A 15,131-nucleotide genomic window follows, 5' to 3' on the forward strand; every position below is an offset into this window, starting at 1 on the left:
TACAGAAGATGGTTCTTCAGTGACTTGTTCTTCTAGCCTATCGTTCTCCCCCTCCGGCTCTGGAGCCACAACATCAGCCGGGATGGAATGTTGATCGGTCAATGGTTCCGAGGGGCCGGTAAGTGAGTCAGGTGTAGTATCCTGGGACAATGGCGAGGGTTGAGTGGTCAAGACGCCAAGATGATCAAGTAAGAACTTAAGACCAGCAGACTGATCCGTAGGTGTCGCTAAGTCTCTCAAGCCTACCCAATCTTTCTTGTCAAAGTAGCCTTGATCTTCAAGGAACTTAATATTGCAAGAGATGAAAGTGCGGTTATTGGCCGGATCAAAACATTTGTAGCCTTTTTGAGTGATGGAATAGCCTAGAAACATACACTTGGTGCTTTTGGCTTCTAGTTTATTCCTTAGTTCACCTGGTACTAAAACAAACAAACACAGCCAAACACTTTTAGGTGATTAAGTGATGGTTTAAATTGGTTTAGTACCTCAAACGGTGATCGATCTTCCAAGATCTTAGTCGGAGTCCGATTGATTAGATAGCAGGCCGTCATCACCGCATCTCCCCAATATCTTCTTGGGACATTGGTGTGAAACATCATTGACCTTGCAACTTCCATTAAGTGTCGGTTCTTTCTTTCGGCCACACCGTTTTGTTGAGGAGTGTAGGGGCAACTTGTTTGGTGTACAATACCATGCTTTGCTAGGTGTTCTTTGAATTGATTTCTTGTATACTCGCCTCCATTGTCTGTCCTAAACACTTTAATCTTAGCATTAAACTGATTAGTGACATAGTTTTGAAAATTCATAAAGGCATCAATCACACGGTCCTTGGAGGGAAGTAAAGTGACCCAAGTATACTTGGACTTTTCATCTATGAAGGTCACAAAATACTTGTTATTATCCCTAGAGACACATGGAGATGTCCAAACATCTGAATGAACAAAGTCAAAGCATTTTTCATAAACGGTAGTGGACTTAGTAAAAACGGTCTTACAATGTTTGCCAAGAATACAAGCTTCACAACTAGAGTGATCAAAAGAAACATTAGGCATCATCAAATTAAGAGCTCTAGAATGAGGATGACCTAGCCTAGCATGCCATATTGCATTAAAAGAAATTCCAAGACAAGAACTAAGAGAAAAAGATTTTGGTGACTTTGGTGAACTCTCTTCAAGAATATAAAGATCATCTTTGGTTCCACCTCCACCAATCAGTTTTCCTGTCTCAATATCCTGAAAATGCACATCATTAGGTCCAAATATAGCATAGCAATTGAGATCATTAGTAGCCCTCTTAACCGATAAGAGATTAGAAGTAAATTTTGGCATGTAAAATGCCTTAGACTCTTTGTTAAATAACCTAAGGTTACCAATTCCTTGAACAGGGATCTTATCTCTAATTGCTATAATAACTTCACCCCTAGCCGGTTCTATGTTGTTTAAGAGACTCGAATTACTAATCATATGGTGAGAAGCACCCGAGTCTACAACAAGAGAGTTCTCGGACTTTTGGGTCAAGAAGGTCTTACTGGAAGGCTCCTTGAGAGCCAATGACTTGAAGAAGGCTTCTAAGTCTGATTTCCTCACATAGTCCCCTGAAGCCGCCTTGTCACCATTCCTTGAAGAACCGCCGGTCTGACCTTGCTCGTCTTTGGTGTGAGTGAGGTTAGCTCGCGGTTCCTTGTGATGTTGACTTGGGCGTAAGTGAGGGTGTAGGAACCAACACTTCTCCTTAGTGTGGTTCTTCCTCTTACAATGCTCACATCCACCCTTTGACCTCCGCTCCTCCGGTTTGAATATCCCTTTGTTTGCCGTGACAAGCTCCCCCTTACCACTAAAGAGACCGAGTGAGCCTTGTTCTTTTTGGATCTGTGCACACACATCATCAAGGCTTGGGAGCTTATCTGACCGAAGGATATGTTTTATGAGATCATTGAAGGTAGGATTGAGGGTAAGAAGCAAGGCGAAGACCTTGTCTTGTTCCCTTCGCTCATTGAGCACAGCCGGGTCCATGGTGTTTGGTCGGAGCATCTCGAATTCGGCCCATAGTGACCTAAACTTCCCAAAATGTTTGTTGAACTCCATATCCTCTTGATTCAGGTCGTTGATAGACTTCATTATTTCAAAGACTCGAGTGAGGTTGGAGACATTTCCGAATACGTTCTTGAGAGTCTCCCATAGTTCGCTCGCCGTTTCACAATAAGAGTAGGCTTCTAGAATGGGAGCTTCAAGAGAGTTTTGAAGTATGGAGAGGACGGTTTGGTCTTCTTGGAACCATTTAGCTTCTTCCTCGAGCTTAGCCTCTTCTTTATCTTTTTTGATGGTTTCTTTTCCATCTTCTTTGGTGACTTTCTTTGGAACTCTTCCACCTTCGATGTGGCTCCAAAGTCCACGACCACACAACGCGGTTTTGGTGGTTCTTGACCATAGTAGATAGTTTCCTCCCTTGAGGACAGTCGGTAGAACAAGCGGCTTGGTGTTCTCCATGGTAGAATGCTATTGACCGCCGGGTAAAACTTTTGACCGTCGGATAACACAAGAACAACGAGCAAGAGTAGAAAGCGAACAACAAGAATAGAGAATCAAGACTAGAGAATGGGGCTGGTTTTGTCAAGAACAGAAACCTAGCTCTGATACCATGTTAGAATTGCAGAATGTATAATGGAGAATGAAGAGAATCGAGAGAAAACGAGTGAAAAGAGAGAATATAGAACAAAAGACTTAATTAGATTATTCCTTATGTTGTTACAAGGCTTAATATAGAAAGACAAAGAGGCATATAGCCGTTAGATACAAAAGGAAGGAGATAGCCACTTGCTTGGGCATGTCGTGATCATTCTTAATGATGAAAGCGACGTGCCCTTCCTTTGGTTGACTCGCTTCACACTCGCATACCAAGGGTGAACATGTGACTCTTCTCTTGACTAGATATTTATCTTCTTTCTTCTCGATCCTTCTTCTCATTGGGCTTTAGTGTTGCTAAGCCTTTCCTTTATTTCACGAGCTGACTCTCGGCCTAATGGTCTCGGTTGTACGGACACTCGTACGGTCACTTGTACGGACACTTGATCTCATGTCCTACTTCTCCTAGACCAATACTATATAAATATATAATACAATTATTTCTCATGCCATCTCTGATCTCTCTTTATAAGACTACTACTGCAATATTCACGTTGGTTCAATTTTCAATAATTTGAGCAAATATACCAAATGATAGACCTTATTAATTTGGAACGCAACATAGGGATCATGCAAGTAGTGTTAATTTCATGCCTTGCGCACGTACGTAAGTATATTATATTAAAAATAGCTAGCCCAAAAAATAATATAATTAAATCTAAAATTGTTAGTCCTCAAAATACTTATCGATGAAGATTTGATATCCGAGAAACAAAACACTAGAAAGTTATGAAACAAATATTTCATTGATCACAATAACGTAATTTATGTACTAAGATAAATTGATTTATTATGATAAATTGATCAATATACGAAACAAATATTTCATTGGATGAACTAAGATAATTAAATTGATGTACTAATTAGTACAAAATTATGTACTAATGAAATAAATTGATCACCACAAGCGCAATCCAATAAACTGATAAAGAGTTTACAAAATTGTGTTACAAATTAGTTATAGAAAAAAAAAAAGAGTGTTTACATGATTGAATCATTGCGTATCAATCGAAAAAATCAAACCCTAACACAACCAATTCAAAGCCCTAAATCACGTTGCGTGCAAAAGAAGATATTAAGTGTTAACTCTCGGATCACCATAACTTTCTTGATCCACTGCCTTCAATAGGAAACTTATTATATCCAGCAAACTGGGACATAGGGAGAGAGAAATCTTCATCCAAATCGATGTCAGCCTCGATCGTTCTGAAGATGAATCTGAGGCGTGCCTTATCTCTTTCAATCTTGTCAAGAAACTGGCGGGGAACAAGCTGGTCTCGACCTTCTAGAAGACGGGTGCGTGCAGAAGAGGAAAGAGCAGACTGGTTGATGACGAGCAAGAGGATCATGACGCTGATGAAGTTAATTTTACGAGTGTTCTCCATTGTCGATCGAAGAGGTTTTCTTGGCTGTTTCGAATTCTAAGAAAGCTTGTTGTAGATTTAATATTTGATGTGAGAGTCTTTGTGTGGGTTCTTGTTTAGATATATCAGTGTTCAAGAAAGCGCTAGACGGTATTTGAGCGGTGACCCAGGGCCTAGCGTCTAGAACGCCTAATCGGGGGCCTAGACGGTTTTTAGGCGGTTTAGGCATTTACAACATAAAACATTATATATATAAAATTATATACAAATATATGTTAGAAAAATAAAAAAAAAATTATAAATTATAAACAAAAGTAAGAAAAATACATTTTTTAAGTTATATTAACAACATATAAATATTTATAATACGATCTCAAGACCAAACCCAGATCTCCTTTGTTTCATGTATCGTGATTGGTCGAGATTTTTTGGAGAGAAAGAAAAAATTTCATTTCTCTCGTTCTGATCAAAATCGTTTCTAGGTAACGCATCCTGGTCACCATCTTCTCCGACAAAGGTTTGTATTCCGGCCATTAAAACACATCAATGGCGTCCACTAGACCTCTCTGTTCAATTCCTTACTTGTTCCTCTCTTTCTCTGTCCTCTTCGTCTTCTCGCTTCTCTTCTTCTTCTCCAATTCCTTATGCTCTCTCGCCATTCTCGGTCTCCTTTTTCGCCAACTCAATGTCTCGTAAGTTCTCTCAGACTATATTTATCGATTCTCTCTGTTTACTGTGTTGGATTCTGTTCTTCGGTCTCTGATTTTAGTGATTTGCTGTTTAGTAACCGAGGAATATTATTTGGCTCGTTTGATCTGTGAGAAAGTGTGATTGCTCTTTGCATATGTTTTGTCGAATTAGGGTTTTTGCAATCAGTGATGTTAATTTGATTTTGAAATTGATTTGCTTTGGATTTTCATGTCTTCTCCCTGTGGATTTTGGTTTTTGATGCACACACACAAACTTTTGCTAGATTCTCTTTACTTGTTTTTGGGTGAATCAGTGGTGCGTCGTGTTGAGACTGAAGTGATTCCTGTTTCTCCTGAGGATGTGCCTAACGTATGTGTAATAAGCCTTAGTATGTTTTTTGGTATTGACAATGGTTTTTGAATGTGGCTATGTGTTTTGTCTTTCTGGGTGTTGGGTTTTGTCTTTCAAATTTTTTTTTTTTCACTAATAAATATCCATTTCGAATTGATGTTGAATGAGACAGCTTTAAGTCTATGGTTTAGGTTTTACTGAGAATGTTTTGATGCTTTGTGTAGATTTCATATGTGCATTGATTATTTTGTGAGCTGATTATATATTTTTCCTTTTTGTTTTGTTTTGGTTCAATGTGGATTTAGAGAGAGGAGCAGCTGGAGAGGTTGTTGGAGATGCAGCAGTTTGGTGATACATCGGTAGGGATGTGGTCGAAGCCGACAGTAAGGAGGAAGACAATGATTGTTTGCACCGTGGGTCCTTCTACCAACACAAGAGAGATGATATGGAAATTGGCTGAAGCTGGGATGAATGTTGCTAGGATGAACATGTCTCATGGTGATCATGCTTCACATAAGAATGTTATTGATTTGGTGAAAGAGTACAATGCGCAGACTAAAGACAACACCATTGCTATCATGCTTGACACCAAGGTTTGTTTTTTTGTTTCCCATTTTATTAAGAGTTTGTCTTCTCAGTCATGTATCTTGTTTGACGAGATTAGTTTCAATTTGTGTCAGTGTTAATTATGATGATTTCGTCAATGATGTGGAAGCTGGTGACATGCTCCTTGTTGATGGTAAGTATATTTTAGTGTTTGGTGTAAAAGGATTTTAGATCTTCTTTGACATGCCTCTGAAAGAGATGCACTTGGTTTAGTCTTTTCCACTATATTGATGGTTATACTACTATGTTCCAGGTGGTATGATGTCGTTTATGGTGAAGTCTAAGACCAAAGACTCTGTGAAATGTGAAGTTGTTGATGGTGGAGAACTTAAGTCAAGGAGACACTTGAATATTTGGTATTGTATTTTTTTTTACATTTTATTTACAATTATTTTCACTATATTTTTATTTTAAGAACACCAAAATTAGTTCCCCCATTTTTTTAACATATGATCTTAACTACTGATCTTACATTATTTTCACTATATATTTAATCTAAGAACACAAAAAAAAGTTACCCCATTAATTATGCCCTAAGACGTATCGGAATTCGGAAACTAGATCTGAACTTATCTTCTTTCTTTTTTCCTTTTTTAATACAACACATTAAAAATAGATTCGCTTTGATCTTTACTCCAAGTTTAAAATGAATCTAAAGTGACAACAAAACTCTTCAATCTATAATCTCTGTTTATATATTGGTATATATAAACTCAGTAAATTCTTTTGGTTTTGTAAATTTAAGTTTCAACAAAAACTTAGGAACAGTGATTACGATGAAATTATTATAAAAAAAAAAAAAAAAACAATTGAGTCCTAAAGATGGTCTAACACCACATACAATACCACATATATAGGCATATAACAAAAGCAGAAAGCCATAATATTAGCAAAAGCATAGGATCATCATTAGAAAGGGACCAGGTTTAAGATTTGTCTAGATTTAGGTAAAACCTTACATATGCATTATAAAGAAAGGATCATATCATCTCAGATTAGATCTCCCATTTCTTAAGCTCCATGCCGTCCGGTGGAGTGCTCTCGATTTTCTTAGTCCCGACCTCTTGCCAAGTTTGTTGACAGAACTGTCCCATTTTATTCCACCTGTTCATTATCCAAAATATCCAAGAACCGTAAATGAGTCAATCAAACGGACAAACACTATATATGACAGTCTCCATGAAAAAAAAAATACTCACAAATGATTTTCTCATCGCTCGCCTCAAGCTTCATACAAGCAGTTCAACAAATACGAAAAACCAAAATATGAACAAAGGAATTAATAACTTGAAAAATATATACTACAGACGATATAAACTTCTAATATGACAAACAAAGGAATCAGATAGAATTTAATTCCCACTACAGCTTGTACAATATTGGAGAAAAGGCTAACAAGTAACAATGATGCATAGGAGGAAAGAGCAATATTGTACCCTTTTCTCCAAGTCCAACCATAACATTTGTAAACTGCTTTTGAGCGTAAAATTGGTAGGGTTATGATTTGATTATTATTATTCATCAAATTACACCAAGAATCCAAATCAAATCTGTGAAATGATGTGAGGATGCGCTTATGAAACCTCGCATGGTAGATTGGTAAAAGAGATCCCTTTTCGTGAGATTTAATATGGAGTCGGGTCCATGTGTTACACTAGCTAGGATTAACGAGTACCTAAATTGTAGAAAATAGCCGCTAACAATCATTATTCAGACCATCACTAATAAAAATGTCAAATGGATTTTATTGTATTTTTGAAAAATTAGAGAAATGTGACTTAAAATTAACTAAAAATAGGAGACAAATTGAGAATATATTCGTGGTCAATTAAATTTTTATATTTTCTTCATTTCTAACTGCATTGTAGGCATTTTTTACCAAGAAGTTCGGGTCTACGTCCTAATATTTTGCTAGTTTTTATAGGCAGTTATGTACTACATAATATATTTCTAATTTTAGAAAAAAATCTCTATATACAACAGTTAGATGATAGTGTGTACATATGTTAAGCATTCCATCAAAAAGAAAGAAACCAAAAAGTGTAAATGTCTATAGGTGTAAATGCCAATAGTTTCATCACTTATTTGGGGATTTTCTTGATATTGACAGGTATTGTACATTGTTGATATATGAATTTTGTCGAATTCTGATTTATTTTTGTGTTTGATAGTCTATTGTGTATTATTTTTAAATAAAACATAATATCTATTACAAATCTCTAATTCTAAATGCTAAACGCAAAAATAAGAAAATTTCCATTTGTATTCTGAAATTTGCATATATATACACTTAAAAAAAATTATTAAAAAAATGTTCTGTTTTTTTAAGATTTTTTTTTTAATATATACATTTTTAACTTCTTACATAAAAATAACTCAATCGAGATCGAAATAATTTTTGAACTATATATATATATAAGTGTTTCTATAAACATGTAATTAAAACAAACATATGTATTTTTAATCAACTTTTTATATGTTTTTCATATTTCGATCAACAACTTAGCAGGAATGTCAAGAGGAAATACTCAGTTGCCATGTAAAGAAAACCGAATCGCATACAAGAGGCCTGGTCTTTGTTCTGTAGCTATGCCTTTTGGCACATGCAATCAAGATTGCAAGCTTGCTGGTGTTTATAAGTATGGTTCATGTTCATCTAGACGAACGAAATCAGGCGGCAGAGAATCAAGATGTGTATGTTACGGTTGCAAATAAACAGGTGTAGACCAGAAAAAACTTACATGCAACAATATATTTTAATATCATTATTATATGTCATCCATCAATAGTATAAACTTACGGTTACATGCTTTTTTGTTGTTTATCGCACCAAAATATGTGAAAGTGAAAAATATACGCTCAAAAGCAATTTACAAATGTTATGATTGCAGAAAGATATATAATATTATAGCAATCAATAGAATCACTGTTAGCATGTAAACCAAATCAACCAGAAAACAAGAACAAAGCATAAAGAATTATACATGTGATTCGCAGATTGCATTTATCTATCAACTTCTTAAATTTGGATTCACTCAGAGCGTTCAAGAGCTGTTTTCTTAGTCTGATACTCTTCAAGCTTCATACAAGCAGTTCTACACATACGAAAACCAAAATATGAACAAAGGAATAATTAATAACTTGACAGATATATACCACAACTGTAGACGGTATAAACTGCTAATATGACAAAACAAAGGAATCAGATAGAATTTTTAATTCTCACTACAACTTAAATACATGACTAACAAGTAACAATGATACATAGGAGGAAAGAGCAATACTCTACCCTTTTCTGCAACCATAACATTTGTAAACTGATTTTGAGCGTAAAATTGATAGAATTGATAGGGATATGATTTAATTATTATTATTAATCAAATTACAATTTACACCAAGAATCCAAATCAAATCCGTGAAATGATGTGCGGATGCTCATATGAAATCTCGCATGCTAGATTGGTGAAGGAGATCACTTTTCGCGAGATTTTATATGGAGTCGGGTCCATATGTTACACTAGGAGTCTAGGATTAACGAGTACCTAAATTGTAGAAAAAATAGCTGCTAACAATCATATCCACACCATCACTAATAAAAATGTCAAATGGACTTTGTCGTTTTACTTTTAACATCACCTAATATTTTCATATTGTAAAACAAAAAACATATATATATATATATATATTTTATTATTATTTGTGAAAATTTAGAGAAACGCGAATTAAAATTGACTAGAAATAGGAAACAAATGGAGAAAATACGCGGTCAATCAGATTTCTATTTTTCTTCATTTCTAACTGATCTGTAGGCATTTTTAACCAAGAAGTTCGGGTCTGTGTCCTAATATTTTGCTAGTTTTTATAGGCAGTTTTATGTACTACATCATAATTTCCTATTTTTAGGAAAAAAAAAATCTCTATAAACAGCTAGATGATAGTGTACACATGTAAAGCATTCCATCAAAAGAAAAAAACCAAAAAGTGAAAATGTCTATGGGTGTAAATGCCAATAGTCTCATCACTTATTTGGGGCTTTTCTTGATATTGACAGGTATTTTACATTGTTGATATATGAATTTTGTCGAAATCTGATTTATTTTGTATTATTTTCAAATAAAACCATAATTTATGTTACAAACCTCTAATTCTAAATGCTAAACGGGAAAATAACAAAAAAACTTATTTGTGTTTGGAAATTGAGAATTTATAAGAAATGTCTCTTTTGAGATGTATATATATTTTTAAAGAGAAATACCCTAGAATGGCACACATTTGGGTTTTTGTTCCAAAACTAGCACACAAGCTGGAATGTTCCAAAACTAGCATTAGTATATTATTATTATTTTATCTCAAAATTAAATTTAAGCTTATGATCTTAATTAAAACAACAATATCCGACGAAGTTTCCGGAAAAACTAAGCTTTTAATCTCAGATCTTCTTCTTCTTCTTCTCCGGTGAAGCTTGTGGTGAAGCTTCCTATCACAGATTCCGATCAGATTTCAAAAATAGTTGAAGAAGAAAATAGATGGAAGAGGAAATCTCCAGAGCGAGACACCAATGGAGGACGTAAGAGACGATCGGTGTTACGAACGAATATAAGAAAGATCTTCAAAGAGACGAAGATGTTAGAGTGAAGAGAAGAATGTTCCAGAGTAACGAACAGAAGAACGAGACCTCAGATGAATCCATGGTTGTGTATCTCCTTGTGCTCTGCTCATACTTACCAGTCTCGATTCTCATGGTAATTTTCTTTTCCCCCCTCTCTCTAAACTAGATTTGATGAGCGAAATATATTTGTTCCCGTATAGATTTCGTATCTAAGTTTGGGTTGAGCTCCAGTTTGAATGTAAAAATCTTGAAGCTGAAATGTGTATTTGAGTTCTATTCTCTCTTATTTGGATACTAAAGTAGTTGCATATCAAGTGTTTGATATAATGTCATTGGGAACAAAGTAGTTGGTAAAGAGTAAAAAGTTCATCATTTTGATGTCTTCGGCTTATACTTCGTCTGTTATGGAGTTGACTAGTAGTGATGATGAGGCGTAGTATGATCATCTAGTTTGGTCATCACCATTATTGGGATTTCTGAATATTTAGGAAAATCTTCCTAAATATCAATGAAGCTTTCCTAAACATATGAAATCCTTCCTAAATCTAAAGAAATGAGTGTATCACATATTACTTTATTTCACCTTTGCTTTAAGAACATGGTGAGAGTTTTAAATTTGTGTAAGGCTTATATGTACTATTGAGATTAAGCTTAAACTTTATTTCTCTCCAATGACTACACTACATGTAGGAAAATTGGTAGGTATCTAGCTTGCTATGAGTTTTTGAATTGTTTTGCTAATGGTAAAGATCAACTTGGTAGTGTTTCTTGGGGTTTTAAAGTTAATTAATCTGGTAGTGTTGCAGAACTAGATTAAATGTGTGGTGATATATAAGATACCTCTTGAAGTAATATGTTAAAACGAAAATTGATTTCATGGACTGATCATGTTGTTGAATAAGGTTTTCAGCTCTAAATTCAAGTGATTGATGATATACATGATGACAAATATTTCAAGAACAAAGCAGAGAGGTGATGATGAAGATGGGAAAATGGGCACTTGAGTGGAAGTTGAGTTCGTCATTATGGAAGGTCTTCATAAAATTCAAGAACACCTTCCTAAAAGCTATGGAATCCTTCCTAAATTTTTGAAAAATGTGTTTCTAAATCTCTTTATATGTGTTTTCCTTTATTGTATCACATATTACTTCATTAGTGATGTATACTGATTTGATTATGTGCACATATTGGTGTTTTACAATAAAGGTAGCAAATAGAAATATCCAACATGATGTTTTAGGAAGATTTTCCTAAACATCAATGACTTCTTCCTAAATTTCAAAGAGTTCTTCCTAAACGTCAATGACTCCTTCCTAATGCTCTTTTTTTCTTTTCATGACGGTCTTCCTGAAATTCAAGAAATCATTCATAAATATATGAGAATCCTTCTTGAATGTTGCATTCAAATCCTTCTTATATGTTTACTGGTGAAAACATAGCTATCTACAAAAATATCAAGATAATTAATACAAAACCTTCCTGAATATACTTTAAAACAAGTCTTGTGGTGAAAACCATCCAAACTATCTTTCATAACCAAAATCCTAATGCTAAAACAAAGACCATGTGAATACAAAGAATCAAACTGTAAATACTTCGATCTCATATGGCAACTGAAGCCTTCAATCTTGTATGAGCACCGTTCGTCTTTGATTCTGAGTGTTATTGCAGCTCTAGTTCTTCCTAAACTTTTTATGAAAGTCATCCTGAAGATCAAAGAAACTTTCTTGAATTTCGTTCAATCCTTCCTGAATTTTCATAAGATGGAAGTAAGAACCTATATATCTTAGAGCATACGTGAAAACTAAAAAAGAGCAGAACATATTAACAAACAACAGTATGTGCAAGACCATCCCAGAAAAAAGCATAAGATAATAACAAAGAGATCAAGAATCTAAGAAAACATAAGATTATGTTACAAAAAAAAAAAAAGAGACAATATAATAAGAAATGATGAAATTTTCTAGTACCAAGTAAGCATCAAAGCACAGGGAGAAACACAAGTCCTCAAGCAAGCAATTGCAGCCTCATGTGTTCCTTTTCTCAGCAATTCAATAAATTTCTTCACAAGAAAAAACAAAATAGAACAAGAGTTACATGGTTTAAAATAGATCCTAGCATGAAGATCCTAAATATTCAGAAATCCCAAAAATTGTGATGACCAAAACAAGAAGATCCTCCTCCATTGTATTTTGCCTTATACACTACTAACCTACCCTATAACCAACGAACTATAAGCCATAAATGATTGTTAAACATGACTTGCAACCACCATTATTACCTCCTTGACAACAGCTCCTTTTCTTCTCAACGTCTCCTGTACTTCTCACCATTAACTCAATATTATTCCCTTCATCAGAGCATGAAGAGGAGTTATTCAAGGAGTTCCCTGGAAGGAAAAATTGATGTCCCATCATCTCACTACCACCATGATTCAATTATGTAGCAATAAAGAGATAACCATCCCATTTCCAATCATTCAAATCCCACTCCACAATTCTTTTACCTACTGACTTCAGATCCATAACAATAAACTCATAGAAATATTCAGTCTCACCTTCAATTCTAGCTTCCATGACAGATAGTTTCCACTCTCAAAAGAGGGGATAAAATTCAGACTAACATAAGAAATACAATAAAACCCAATTGATCTTTGGTAGATGGAAAGTTAGAAAAACAAAAACTTTCAAGCTTATTCCTATAGATTCTTCTCTAGAACCTTAGAAAGGAACTCAACGACAGATCCATGATTTCCAATAAACCCAGAAACATATGCAAAGGAGAAGAAGCTGAAAGATGGTCGAATGATGAGCAGAGCAGATTCATACCGTAGTTAATAGATTGGTTTCACCAATGATGAGCAGAGCAGATCTCTTCAGTGTCGCAATTATTGGTTTCACTAACTTCGACTTCATGAATCACCTTCAGTTCAGATTCGATTGGGTTCGTGCGATTAGGTTTGGAATCAGTGAGAAGGAGGAGCGAGAGAAAAGATGTTGGTTGCAATGTCACGATCAACACTGTTTTTTATTAATATCTAATATATAATTTTGTGCTAGTTTTGGAACATTTAAAAGTGTGTGCTAATTTTGGACTAAAAACTTAAAATTGTGCTATTTTTGTCAATTGCCCTTTTTTAAATACCCATTTTCTTGGTCATTTTTATTTTTGCTCTCTTTTGTTAAATTAACTTTTAGAATTTTTTTGGGTTTAGGTTCTCTATTTTATATTTTTGTATAGTTTTAAAGGGGTACTCTTTGAAAAAATAATTTATTAAACAAAAAATGTTCTATTTTTTTCAAGATTTTTGTTTCTTCAAAATAAATACATTTTTTTACTTGTAACACCAAATAACTCAATCAAGATCCAAATAATTGGTGAATTATATATAAGAGTTTCTATAAACATGTAATTAAAACAAACATATGCATTTTATATTTCGATCAACAATGCAGCAGGAATGTCAAGAGGAAATACTCAGCAATGTAAAGAATACCTAATCGTTTACAAAAAGCCTGGTCGTTGTAAAGAAGCGATGCCTTTTGGCACATGCAATCATTATTGCTCGATCGGTGGTATGTATAAGTATGGTTCATGTTCATCTAGACCAACGAAATCAGGCGGCAGAGAATCAAGATGTGTATGTAACGGTTGCATAAAGGCGTAGACCCGAAAAATCTTACATGCAACAAATATATTTTAATTTCATGAAATTACGGTTAAGAGTGATTGTATATGTGCTAAGAGTGATTGTATAAAAAATTACGGTTACATGCTTTTTTGTTGTTTATAGCACCAATATATGTGAAAATGTACGCTCAGAAGCAGTTTACGAATGTTATGGTTGCATAAAGATTAATAGGGAAATACATTTTCCCTTTTAAATATAACCTTAAAAGTGTAAATAATTACATCACAATCTTTTTGTATAAACTGTAGTTTTTAAAATTAATAACTCACATGATCATTACACGTATCAATTTTTGTTGATTAGAGATTTTGCTATGTCTAAAACAAAGATTTTTTAAAAGAAAAAAATTCAAATTAAAAAAGATAATTATTGTTGTAAATTAGAGAGTTTAGGAAGTAAATCTCTTAGGTTATTATTGATAGGAATCGAGGTTACAACATATATATATAGTGTTACAAGTCCCAAAGCTATAAACCGACATACTAATGCTATCGCCGATGGGCTTCGACTATCGGGCCGAAGGCTCTCGACCAAGTGTGGTTGAGAGGCCGAGTATGCGCGGACTGGATAGTGGGCCGGTCGATGGAGTCCACTAAGTGTTTTACAACACTCCCCCTTGGACGATATGACCGTGCCTATGTTGGACGGGATCACAGCAATGTGCTTAGGGGATGCTGCCTCATTAAAACCTTACCAGGAAAACCCATTGGGACAAAACCTTAGTGAAGGAAAAAGAGTACAGCACACATTGCTCCCCCTGTTCCAAACATCACTCCAAGTCCTTAAGCCTCCGCATTCCAATCTGGTGCGTGAGCTTCCTGAATGTCGTTGTCGGTAATGCCTTGGTGAAGAGATCGGCTGAGTTGTCGCATGACTGAACTTGCACCACTTGAACTTCTCCGGCCTTTTGTAGTTCATGTGTGTAGAAAAACTTTGGCAGGATGTGCTTCGTCCGATCTCCCTTGATGTAACCTTCTTTGAGTTGTGCGATGCAGGCTGTATTGTCTTCATAGATGACCGTTGCTGATTTGTCTATGTCCATGCCACTGTCTGTCCGAATGTGCTGATTCATTGACCGCAACCAAACACACTCACGGCTGGCTTCATGCATGGCTAGGATCTCCGCGTGATTTGACGAT

At 35.0% G+C, this 15,131-nt stretch overlaps 1 protein-coding gene and 1 long non-coding RNA gene across 2 annotated transcripts; one reads left to right on the top strand and one right to left on the bottom strand.

Moving 5' to 3' along the window:
• Positions 1–953: 953 nt before the first annotated feature.
• On the bottom strand, positions 954–2,748 carry LOC104731112 (uncharacterized). The gene is made up of 2 exons (XM_010450378.3): positions 1,529–2,748; positions 954–1,232 (listed from the first exon to the last, which is right to left on the bottom strand). Exons 1-2 carry the CDS (start codon positions 2,484–2,486, stop codon positions 1,225–1,227), a joined length of 966 nt encoding a protein of 321 aa, XP_010448680.2. The 5' UTR covers positions 2,487–2,748; the 3' UTR covers positions 954–1,224.
• A 4,928-nt stretch (positions 2,749–7,676) lies between these two features.
• LOC147930308 (uncharacterized) lies at positions 7,677–8,615 on the top strand. The gene is made up of 2 exons (XR_015574123.1): positions 7,677–7,802; positions 8,202–8,615. It is a non-coding gene; the product is annotated as an uncharacterized LOC147930308 (long non-coding RNA).
• The last annotated feature ends 6,516 nt before the right edge of the window (positions 8,616–15,131 follow it).

The sequence above is a fragment of the Camelina sativa genome, chromosome 12, assembly GCF_030686135.1.
Source record: "Camelina sativa cultivar CO46 ecotype springtype chromosome 12, ASM3068613v1".
Classification (NCBI taxonomy): Eukaryota; Viridiplantae; Streptophyta; class Magnoliopsida; order Brassicales; family Brassicaceae; genus Camelina; species Camelina sativa.